At 41.4% G+C, this 11,179-nt stretch overlaps 1 protein-coding gene across 1 annotated transcript in view; it reads right to left on the bottom strand.

The window, feature by feature from the left end:
- TIMM23B (translocase of inner mitochondrial membrane 23 homolog B) overlaps window positions 1-11,179 on the bottom strand; it is a 27,101-nt gene that overhangs the window by 15,402 nt on the left and 520 nt on the right. Inside the window, exons 2-4 of the mRNA XM_019555595.1 lie at window positions 9,117-9,175; window positions 7,988-8,081; window positions 7,289-7,373 (exon numbers count right to left, since the gene is read on the bottom strand). Coding sequence (XP_019411140.1) covers window positions 7,289-7,373; window positions 7,988-8,081; window positions 9,117-9,175 — 238 coding nt within the window. The remainder of the gene's footprint in view (window positions 1-7,288; window positions 7,374-7,987; window positions 8,082-9,116; window positions 9,176-11,179) is intronic.

The following is an 11,179-nucleotide window of genomic DNA, read 5'->3' as shown; positions in this document are numbered from 1 at the left end:
GACAAGCTGCTCATGGCTCTGTCCCATGCCTTGCCCCAGCTGGGCAGCGCCTGCCCCACTCCCTCCCTCACTGTGGGGACCTCAATCTGCACCCCTGCCCCCCTCCATGCCTCTTCCGTGCAACATGCTTACAAGTCGGATGCTACTCTCCAACTTGTTGGGCTGCATATCAGCAATTGGATCGGTATCAGTCAATATGGCTTGTTAATAACTGGCCATCGGTACTGGTCCAGTAAAAATCTTCTCTCGGTGCACTCCTAATAGCAAATGACTTCTTCACAAAATAAGGTAACCATTTCAGGAAACTAATGTATTTAACGAATACAGCTGTAACTGGGTAGACAAATGCCACAGCTATTGTGTATTCTTTAACAGCATCCACAGAATGGGGTAATAAAAGAAACTCTTTATTAAGATATAGGGAAATGGGTGGACAGCAAGTTATTTTTGTCAGTGTCAAGGGAGTTTTACAACGGACAGAAGTGAGGGGAGAGAAGAGAAAAATCTCCTCTCCATCAGCAGACAAAAATAAAACTTTTTTTTCCAGAGTTTGAGGCTTAAACTAACACATACAAGTTAGTTCCAAGCAATCTTGTAGGAATCCCTCCTGCCTCTGACACAGCAGCTAAGGTTTCTCACCAACATGTTGCCCTTAGGGTCTTGTTTGTGCTCCCCTCCCCACGTTTTTCAGATCTGCCTGTGACTACTGAAGATTATCAAATGCTGTTCTGGCCAGCTGAAACAAGAGATAGGCTTTATAGGAGGTGGGGAATGCAATTTCCCAAGTTAGACTCTGAACAGGACACAGGGGCAAACACCTGTGAAATGAAACATAATAGCACAGTAATAACTAAACTGTTTAGGAGGCCCTCTGGTGACATTTTACTTAGCAGTGAATGAGGGCACCTCCTGCAGCACACTGTTCCCTAAATCCTATTTATTGTTACCTAACAAGAAAAGAACACTACCAAATTCACCAGAATCAACTGCTGCAGTACCTTTGGTTTTCATCTAAGATAGTGGTTCTCAAGTTCTGTAGCTTCATGGAACTCCATCATGGCACATAACTTCTCAGAGTTTAGTGGCATCCTGGCTGAGAATGACAGCTCTAATATCTCTGATCCAATGACTGACGGGATGCATATATTTGCATGTCTAAAGATTGAGTCAAGAATGCTCAGGCTCACTCAGGAATGGGATATGAGGTCTCCAAGTATACCAAAACCCCAAGTTTTTCTTTCTGAATACACACACACACAATATCTATATAATATACCCCGCCCTATATATACGATAGATATGCATTCCCTTCCCCAATTATTTTTGGCTTTTCTTTCTCTCCCTCTCTATTCCCTATAGACAAGCACAAGCTCAGACTTAAGATAAAGCTTTAACATTTTTATTTTGGTAGCAAGTTTTTGGTTTTGGATATCCACTGTTTTATACTGTATTATTATTAGGTTTGTATTAATTTTTACTGTTGTATATTGTATTATTATCATTTTTGTATTGATTTTGTTTCATATGGATATTGTATGGTTTAGGCCTGTGTTTGTAAGTGAACCAAAGTCATGTCAAGTTTTCATTTTATATGTCAAGCCTCCATCTTGCCTTCCCTGAGGGACCAAGCTGCCCTATGCCTTGTCTGCATATAAGCTTTTGGAGGATCCCAGGACTCATGACAAGATGACCCAGTTTCAGTCATAGCTGGGGGACTAATTAGCACATGGATCCTTTTGTTGGGGGTAGCTGAACAGTGCTGAGCTGAGAGGTCACCACAGCTTGAAATACTGTTGACTCTGTTGAGGCCCTGCCCAATGAGCTACATAGTAAATCATGAGCCTTTTGGCTTTGGACTAACATCAGATAGCTTGTACTCTCTCTAAGTAGGTGCTAAAGTGATACTTAAAAAGTATGTTTATGGAGTACTTGTGCTAAAACTTGCAGCAGTTTTAAAAAAAAAGTAAAAAATAATTTCTGGGTAAACCAAGGCTATGGGTACTACAGCTGTAGCAATTTTCATATCCGTATTTTAAGGTCAGTGTTTTCAAATGCACCCTTCACTATGCGTTTAGGAAGAGCAGGCTCTGACAGTGGGAAGGGGTAGGGGGGAAGAAATGGGCTTCAGGGGACAAAAGTTGGGGAGGGGGCAGAGGTGAAAGAGGATCCCTGACCCCCCAGATTTATTTTCCATCATATAGCCATGGAAGGGGAACAAATTCAAGGCCAACCTCCAATAATTATTTTTATACCTTGAAAATTGTATTGAATTTATACATTTTCCATATATAGAATCTAGTTGTTGCAGGGGGGTTGCATTATATTTGAGTAAATACCATAGTTAAATGATGAGGGAAGATATTTGCCCTAGGATACATGTATGCAACAGAAGGTCAAGAAAGCTAGCCCAAATATTTCTATATTTGTATGCTTCTAGACTAGCATTAAGCAATTAAGACATGCTTAACACACTGTCAGGGAAGCACATTACCATTCCATGTTGGCATCAGTTGCCTCCAGAATGGAAGCAACAACCAGATGAAAAGACTAGTATTTTTCTCTCAGCCGTGTAACACCGTCACATTGTATAGCTCTGGACTGCTTATTACTGCTGGAACTTAGCTGAAAAACATCACATTATGCCTGTCTGTTCCTGATTCCCAAAGACCATTTCCCTACTTTACCCTTACTAATAGTTTTCATTAAAATATAGATTGATAGCAAACATTGTTATATTTAGATGGACTGGGAAAAATGAATTTTGAGGTAACTGAGATACCTCAGAATTTTGAATTCTGAGGTAACTGAATAGGTCTGAGATGTTCAAGTATGTCTACCTTTCAGAAACACATCATGAGGCATTTTTCCCCTTTATATGTATAGGTGAAGTCAGTTTCTTGGGGATGGTCCTGCTTTGAGCAGGGGGGTGGACTAGATGACTTCCTGAGGTCCTTTCCAACCCTAAATTTCTATTATCCTCCTCCTCCCCCAGCCCCACGTTACAATTATTGTAGGTTTGAATTTCCTCATTTTGAGTTTTCAGCAAGTAATAAAAAGTAGTAACTAAGGCATGTTGCTAGCTATGTCAGTGTAGAGGAAATAACATTTTGGAATCTTTAAATATATACTCCTGTAAACATTAAAAGAGAGAAAGGAACCTAATAATTAAGTTTAGGAATGTGGAATAAGAGAACTTCTCTTCTGAAACATAAACTATTGATTGCACACTCAAATGTGACTAGCCCTAAATTGAACATACATGACATACTGTTGGTCATCTTTCTCTCATAGATTTCAGTCCCTGGCTAAATGGACCAACTGAAATAAAAACCTTCAGTAACTGACTTGTACAATTTTACCGGGCTGCTAGAGCTAACGAGACTGATAATCTATGAAACCGATACAGTATAACCTCATAAATCTGGATATAAAAAAATCTGGCACTTTTTAAGTTTCCCCCTCCGCTTTCCCAGACAGAGGGGGAAGCTTGCATGCTACTGCCATCTGCCACCCCATGACACCACTCCATATGCAGCCGCTCTCCATGACTGGCCACCACTCCTCCCCACCCCACAGGACACAGATGGGGAAGCTTGCTGCTGCCATCCACCGCCCCGTTTCATGTGTGACCATGGCTCCGGGACCAGCTGCTGCTCCACCCCGCTTTGGGATGGCCGCCACTTCAGTTTCAAAAAACCAGAATTTTCAAATTTCCAGCAGGTGCTCAGTCCCAAGCAGGCTGGATTTACTGCAGTCAGTTTCAATGAGAAACCAGCTTCAGCTATGGGGCATTACCCTTAAACATGCTCCCATTTTTGCAAGCACTAGTTTAATTTGGTAAGAATTTTTTTGCAAAACAATATTTTTTCCCTTATATACAGTTGAAGATAAACTCCTTTGAGCAGGAACTATACCTTTCTTTGTTGCTCTTAGGTACTTGCAGTGGTCAAGTCATACTGTGACTCAAAATCTAATTTCTTACAGGTACATGTTGACTTAATAGTGACTCATTTAGGAAGCTATTTAAAACTTAATGAAATAACATTTTCATGCATCTGAAATCTACTACATAAGTATTTGAATGTGTAAAAAATCCATGGGACTCCTAGCTATAAGAGTAACTTGAGTAGCGTGAAGTAATTGGGAATTTGACTTCAGTAAAGTAGAATCTTAAATGTCATGCACTTGAATAGGTTTAAGGAATTACCTATTAAGGAATTACAGAAAAGTTGATACTGCAACTATTTGTGTTTTCTGGGGGAGTAAGGGTGGGAAAGGGATTTTTTGTTTTACTAATCCAACTCAATAGTGATAAATTATGACTCCACAAAGGCACAATCTCTTTCAAATTTCTGTAAGATTTTTGCTTTTATGCTCTTTAACACTAAAATCAGTTAAAAAAAGGTATGTTCTTGTGTAAAGGCATCTTCAGCACCACCTGGTGTCCCGTCACTGCCCAGCTGTAACAGTAGTGGCTCGTTATAATAAATCACCCAACATGCCTTTGATGTTATGGGAGATCATACTTAGCCACTACAGGGAGGCAACAGAGAATGGTTAGAGACTCAGAACTTCTGGGCTCTTCGCAGGGCTCCACCCTTCCCATACCCTGCCCACACCCATACCACACCTGATGTTCCAGACAATGTTGACCGCCGCTAAGGTTTATTGTTAGCTTGACCTGAAGGCTTGTATCTACAGCCCGGGTCTAAGTGGCTGCTTGCCCCGTTCTGCCCTGCCCAGGTCCCAAGACAGCTACCTCTTCTTTGGGTTCCCGCCTCGTCAGCCTCATGGGGCTGGGGTCTTCCCTCTCTTCGCTGCTCCCCTCTGGGAGAGTAAAGGTCCCCTTTGCTCTCCTCTTCTTCTAGGTCCCCGGAGTGGTTCCCTTCGGCCCCTGGATTCAGACTCACCGTCGCTCAGATTTCTTCACTGACTCTTGCTCCTGGTTGGAACTCCCCTGGTAAGTAGCAAGGTTGGAGCTTAGCCTGGGTTCTTCTGTAAAATCTCCTTTGTTTGCTTGCTCCCTCTTCTCCTCACTTTCTCTGCTACCTTACTTCTTTCACCACCTTGGCGTTCCCTCGGCGTCCTTTAAATCTCCCTCCTTTCAGGTAGGTCCTGCACGGCAGTTCGCTATTGACTGCCTGCTTGACCCAGCTGTTTCCCTTTACCTTGGCTGGTGTGGTTCTTCTTTCTTTCTCTTGTTCTTTTCCCACACCAGTCTCTTCTTTCCCTGTTTGATTTCCGGTGGCTGGGTCTGCCGCAGCAGCCTTTGATCTGCCGCAGCCCCAGCCAGCGTCTCCATTCACCCAGATCACGTTGGGGTTTGCTGTGGGTCCTCTGATCCCCCAACTTAAGTCTCTTTCCCCTGGTTCTCCCTGTTTCTGATCGTGGCAGGGTGCTTCATCCACCCTGTCACACTCTGCATATTTCAATGGCAGTAACTCTATAGAAAGCCAAACTAAACATGTGACAAAACAGACTGAAGAAGCTTTTATAAGTTTCATTCTCATTTATCAGTTACTGGCAACAATAAAAATTAACGTGAGACACTGTTTGCAGCTTTCTTCTGAACCAAAAAGGTTAAGTAAAAGCTACTACAGGCAAACCCCTGACATTTCCCTAATAACAGATTATCTTTTTCTATGAGTAACTGCTTTCATGGTGATTAGAAGATTGGTTTTTTTTGCAGGAGGGAGGTGGGAAAGCGGCTGCTACAGTCACTTGCTAGGACCAAGAACACAGTCAGACCAGTGCTGGTATACAAAAAGAAACAATATGTTTGGCTTCACAAAGAAAATATACAACCAGTGCCTCTTTGCATGCTGACAGACGTGGGAAACTCGCCCCCGCCAAGAAAACGACCTTTACTGGAAGACAAAGTGCATCAGTTTGACCCAGCTCGCCTAATGTCTGTATAAATAGAGCACTTCATCAGGGCCTTTTGGTGCTTGTACCCAATAGCTGACAGAATCTTCTGATCTATACAGAGTCAGGCCAGGTAGGTCAAACTAACACGATGTCTCTTCTAGGCATGTCTGTGCTCAGTGCAGGGGTGCGCTGAGCTAAAAGTGCTGTTTTTGTTGTTTTTTTTTCCGTGTGTAAGCAGCCTTTTTGATTCTGATAAAAGAAGAGAAATGAGTACACCGTTTCAAGGTGGTGACCTTCAGTATGTTTTCCTTGGGACTAGAGGGCAAAGAATAAATTAGTGGGAGTGTGTCTTTATTGCCATCTGCTGGCTTAACTATGTCAAATCAGTACTTGACAAGTTTCAATTAAGAAAAGGGAAATTTTAATTTTTGCCTATAGTTCACTGTAATGCCTAAAAACCTCTATTAATTTGTTACATTTTAGATGAAAAACCAATATTAGAAGTCATTTAAATTATGAAAATTACATTAAATTCAGAATATAGAATGTATTGTTTACACATTTTTATTCTGTACATCGGTAAAAAAGGGAAGAGAATGCAAGCAGTGCTCAAATATGAACAGCCAATTAAAACTTTGCCAGGGACCGCTAATTTCCTTTCCAAAATTGCTAGTCTTCCTCTTACAAAAGAGTATTGGGGTCAAGTTAAACCATTTCCCAATACTTATGCCAAGTCTAAGTCTCAACTTTTTTGTGGAGAGGGAATTGGGGGAAGAGGGTAGGATGGAAATGACACACAGCAGCGTAGTGCACTGCACATAGTCCAGTGCCACAGTCGGCTGACACTTTTCAATTTGTCTTGCAACACTAAGGTGAGAACAGCGGTAAACGAGTGCAACCCAGGACAACTTTTTCAGTTTGGATGCTAGCACTGTGCACATCTAGATCCCTCTCTAAAAAATCAAATTTTGGTAGGCCCAGCTATTAGCACTCTGAGTTCATCCTAAGTCTCCCTTTCCAGATCATGCAGAGGTTGGGAACACTGAGGAAGGAGAGTACTCATTCCCAGGAAAGTGAAGTTGTGCCTCACAACTTTCTTCAGAAATACAGACTTGAGAGGAGATGGTTTCTAACAAATATCCAGAGAATAGCTACATTGTCACTCATCCTCTCTCCAAAACCTCTTTAAGAAAGAGGAAAGCAATGGAACAGACTGAAGGATATATCTGAAAAACTAATTTACATTTTTGACAGATTAATCAAGACATTTTATAACTTGGGTCTTCCAAAAAATGTATAATTCTCTTTGGGGGAACAAATATGGGTACATCTTTTTACTGCCTCTTCTTCACAATTATAATGGCTCACAGGTACCTTTTGAGCATAGTGCATTACTGAAATATATTTTTGAAAGACTTACTGCACATTTCTAGGTTTGGACCAGGCCATGCTCTGTGTTTCCTTCAAACCCAGCCGCAGACCATTCAGTGCACCGAATGCAGCCCCTAGTGAATCATAACAGCAGCAATTACTTCATACAGAAAAAAGCAAAATCATTTTTAGTCTTCTAAACCAGTGGTTCTCAACCATTCTAGACTTATGAGGGATACTGGGTGAACAAGTCCCTTCCAGCCCTAATGTCTACGCAATCTATGAAACCCCTCACGAGACCCAGGGCATCCCTTTGAAAATGCTAGCTCTTAGTTTCTATTTGTTTTCTGACTAGAGAAATAATAGAGCAGTTCTTCTGTTGTAAAGAACTTAGAAAGACTACAACAGGTTGGAAAGCTGTTAACATAAATATCTGAAACTTCTAGGTTTCTCTCGTGAATCATGTTTGCACACCCAACAGTGCAAACATTGTGTGGCACCCCTTCAATACCCTTGAAAGGACCTCAAGGCATCCCAGAATGCTGTAGTACCCTGGTTGAAAATGACCATTTTAAGCCTACAGGTAGCAGTCAAGGAGTAACTTATGCCTGTGAATATACAGCCTACAGGAAAGAAGAAAATAATACAAGATTGTCCATACAGTTTTTAATTTAAGTCTCAAGTTCTTGGATTTTCTTTAAAAGCAAATCAACCTTACACCTTGAAACAGAATAAACATGCCACTAACCTGTCATACAACAGCCTCCAATGGTGAAAAAGGCCAACTCAAACCTGCCCCGAGTTTTGTTGGCTCCTGTAGGTAAAATAAACTCATCTGTATCCTGAAACAACAGAAATTCTGTGCATTATAAAATGGCATTCTTCAACTATGTATAATTTCAAATACAACTATAGTTCTCTATATTGACTTACCAATGCCTTGCTCCTCTACAAGGACCAAAGCATTATAATAAAATTAGACTTTAAAATGGGGCGGAGCTCAATTCACAAAAGTTAAGGAGACATGCCTTGAGTCTAATCAGGTTGAGAACCACTGCTATAAAGGTGCCACTCTGCCCTGCCTTCTACTTATTCTGTCAGTCACTTGTGAGCTAGTTCAATTTGACTACATCCCTTGTGAAATAACTAATTCTGAAACAGGTGCTTATGTTTAGCAAGAAACAAGACATATGGCTATGTGCAAAAGCATCACAAAGGATGTATCCTCACTGGGGGATCCGGTATTGATTTGGCAGAGGGAATGATTTGGGAATCAGAGTCCTTCTGCCAACTTGTACCTATCATCTACCCTCTCTCTGAAAATAGGGCTACTCCTTTCAGGTACTGTGAAGTGATTTATTTATTTATTTATTTATTTTTAAGAACTACAATAATACCTCCTGATCTCAGCTAATAGGGCAAAACTCAGGTACACAGTAGTCCCTCAGTTTCATAGATTTCATAGACATTATGGCTGGAAGATAATCAAATCCAGCCCCCTGCCCCAGGGGCGGGAAATCAGCTGGGGTCACAGAATCCCAGCAAGATAAAAGTCCAATTGACACTTGAGCCATTATAATTGTGAAGAAGAGGCAGTAAAAAGGAGTCCAGAGTAGGTGCTTGCACCACCTCTGGTGGCAGTCTATTCCAGTTACACAGCACTTTCTCTCCAGGTAAATTTCAAAGCCCTTACATTTCTCCCAATTTAATTTAATTGCTGATATTAATAAAGGACACAAAGACAGCTCTACCATAAGACTATAAGGTCTGCATGCAATTGGCAAGTACATAAAGCAATTTTCTTACTGTCACCTACCTAAAATTACCATATGTATGAAATGAACATTAAGTCATTTAACAATATAATAGTTTCTTACCTGTATTAAATACTTGGGGTCCACATTTAAATAAGGAGACAATGGGCTCATTCCAGTCACTGCAGCAAAGGGAAGAAAAGAACACTTTGTAAATATTAGCATAAAAGGGCAAAGATGGTTAGGCATACAAGTAATGATAATTCTCACAGCAGTTTTCATTAGCTATAAAAATATTTTAAATAATCCTAAATACCATTTATAATAAAAACACAATAATATTCCCACCTACATATATCTAGATGGTATATTATTTTCATTGTTACCATACATCATGATCAGGGGATTAACTGTCAATAAAACTGACATCAACTGATTCCCTATTCTCACTGACTTAGCTTCTATGCCTCCATTTCTACATCTGTGAAATGGGAGGATGAGTCTTATCTTTTCTGTAAACCACTTTTGGTATATTATTCAGTTTATAAATCAACCCCACACTTTCAGATTCAGTTTTAGAAAAACGGTTTTCTTTCCTGAAGATAGTCAGCAACTTCTGATTAAAGTCCTTGAACTGCTTTTTCCCCTTTAAAATCCCACAAAAGAATTCTGCTTCCCCCGCCCCACAAAAAAAAGCCTCGAGGAACAGACACAAAGGATTAAATACACTAAAATTCTGAAATAATAAAAAAGCATCCTCTGTACCAGAGATAATTTTGCTCAAGGCTTAGGTCTTTGGCCTAAAAATTTGTTGTCCGTACATATCAGAGCAATCATATGCACATACAAATTGGGGAATAACTTAGTAGGCTGCACTACTACTGAAATGGATCTGGGGGTTATAGTAGACCATAAGCTAAATGAGTAAAAAGTGTACTTTTGTTGCAAATAAAGCCAAGAACATGCTGGGCTGTATGAATAAGAGTGTTGCCTACGAAGAAGTGATTTTTCCATTCTATTCAGTACTGGTGAGGCCCGATTTAAAATACTACATCAGTCTTTGGGCTTCAAGAAAGATAAGGAAAAATCAGAAAGCCCAGTGGAGAGAAACACGATTGAAATGTTTAAGAAACATTATGTGTAAGTAAGGTTGAAAAATAGGATTATTTAGTCTGGGAAAGAGAAGATTGCAGGCTGGGACTCAGTAAATCTTCAAGTATGTGAAGGACGGCTAAAGGAGTATGGTGATAAAGCAGTGCTGCCTAACCTTTTCATCCCAGGGGCTGGATGGGCAGTGCCTCTGTAGGCCAAATCTGGCTGATGGGCCTATCTGGCTGTGGTGGAGTGTGCACAGTCCAACCTTGATCTGATCACCTGAAGTGGGGGCAGGCAGAGTAGAGTAGCCCTAATCTGGACATGTTGGGGGGAAAGGAGGGGGAGGATCCACACCAATCAAAACATCTGGGTTGTGGGGGAAGCAGTCTGGATGCAGAGGAGGCAGGCCTTGCGCTGATCCTGTAGGCAATGGCCTGGGGGAAGGCTGAATCCAGCCATGCAGAGCTTCCACTGCTCCCAGGTTTTCCAACCCATGGGGATCACCATAGGCTGGATGCTAGGGCTCTGTGGGTCAGAGAGTGGCCAAATGGGACAGGACCTGAAGAAACTGTCTTAAATGCCAAAGAATGAAATTTAAGTTGCATATGAGGGAGAGCTTTCTAACTATGCGGGTGGTTGAGAACTAGGACAGGCAACCCAGAGAAGCTCTGAAGTTTCCCCTCCTTGGAAGTTCTTATGATCAGGTAAGGGTGTTCTGAGATGATTTTAGTGTGGGATGATTCTGATTAGATGACTTCCAGGGGTCTCTTCCAGCTCTGTTTTTCTATTTTAAGACAAATATTTCTGAGTCAAATAGAAATTGCTCACAGCCTTATACACAGACCCTATCTACTGCCAGATGTGAAGTGCAGTTCAGGATTCAAGCTTTACATGACACACAGAGCTAAATCCCTGGAGCCAAGCATCCCTGGTCAAGGCTCCCAAGCCCTAATTCCCCAAGAGATGCAGAGAAGGAGCCGTGGGGGAGGCGTAACCTGGGAACTTTGTGGAAGACGCTGGTTCTGTTGAATCTGAAGCTTTTCCCTCTTGGTTTTGACTGACCTCCCATGAATGCTAGGCAGGGTCCTCCA

This window comes from Crocodylus porosus, unplaced genomic scaffold (assembly GCF_001723895.1).
Source record: "Crocodylus porosus isolate Cpor-Errol unplaced genomic scaffold, CroPor_comp1, whole genome shotgun sequence".
In the NCBI taxonomy this organism is placed as follows: Eukaryota; Metazoa; Chordata; order Crocodylia; family Crocodylidae; genus Crocodylus; species Crocodylus porosus.
Note: the sequence above shows the minus strand (reverse complement) of the source record. Positions and strands in the feature narration are given on the sequence as shown.